This window comes from Sesamum indicum, linkage group LG6, assembly GCF_000512975.1.
Source record: "Sesamum indicum cultivar Zhongzhi No. 13 linkage group LG6, S_indicum_v1.0, whole genome shotgun sequence".
NCBI classification, from domain to species: Eukaryota; Viridiplantae; Streptophyta; class Magnoliopsida; order Lamiales; family Pedaliaceae; genus Sesamum; species Sesamum indicum.
Window position 1 is genome coordinate 12034975 of NC_026150.1, and position 919 is coordinate 12035893.

Sequence of the window (919 nt, forward strand, 5' to 3'; positions counted from 1 at the left end):
TAAGGAGACTAACTTACTAGGGAATGATTTCATTTCTACAAGGAAGAACAGTAGTCAAACGAATACTGGGAATGTAACGAGGCATGTCCTAGTTCAAACTGGATCCCTTAGAAATGAAGTAAAACCTGCAGTGATCCTTGAGAAGGATGCTAAGACGAGCAGGAAGGTTTTATCTGACACATCTAACCTTCATTCCCCAATTGTTCTTGAAAGTACTGGAAAGTGGTGTTGTCCTCAGAAGAATAAACCGAGTCTTGGTCCTCCTCTAAAGCAGCTTCGGTTAGAGCAGTGGGTGCGTCGAGTGTAAACTCTTATTTATGAAACAGATATCTGTGTGTAGAAGTGTTTTTCTGTTTGATATTTCTGAATACATGCAAGAGGCTTTCTTAAATTAGGCCAACGGGCCTTGTATTTGAGAAGGTGATGACATTGTCAACTGCACCAAAAAGATCCTACAGTTGATTTCTATGAATGCATGAATCTTGTCCAAGTGTTTACAGAATCGGTAGAATTGTGGGAAATATGAATAGAGGCAGGTTTGAGTGAGATAACCAGTGGGTTTGATGCAGTTTTATGGTTTTCTAACTATCTACTAAATTAAAGAGATTTAATGTAATTTATCTTTCTGTAATATTACAAAAGCAATTTCTACTCCTATGAAAAATAAATAGAAATTTACTCCCTTATATTTTTTAAAATTAAGTAAATTACCTCTTTATTTAAGGAGGTAAATTGTTTCAATTTGAAAAAATATAGCGGGTAAATTGTTGTATTTTTAAAAATATAAGGAGGTAAAAATTGTTATTTTTTTCATAAGAAAGTAATTTGCTTATTTGTAGTATCACAATGGAATTTGCTTGCAGTTTTCTCTAAATTAAAGTATGAATGTTTTTAATATTATAAAACTTGTATAATATTG

General features: G+C 32.8%; 1 protein-coding gene across 1 annotated transcript in view; it reads left to right on the forward strand.

Moving 5' to 3' along the window:
• The window catches only part of LOC105164459, a 5080-nt gene extending 4551 nt beyond the window's left edge, over window positions 1-529 (forward strand). Inside the window, exon 7 of the mRNA XM_020694193.1 lies at window positions 5-529. Coding sequence (XP_020549852.1) covers window positions 5-307 — 303 coding nt within the window. The 3' untranslated portion in view covers window positions 308-529. The remainder of the gene's footprint in view (window positions 1-4) is intronic.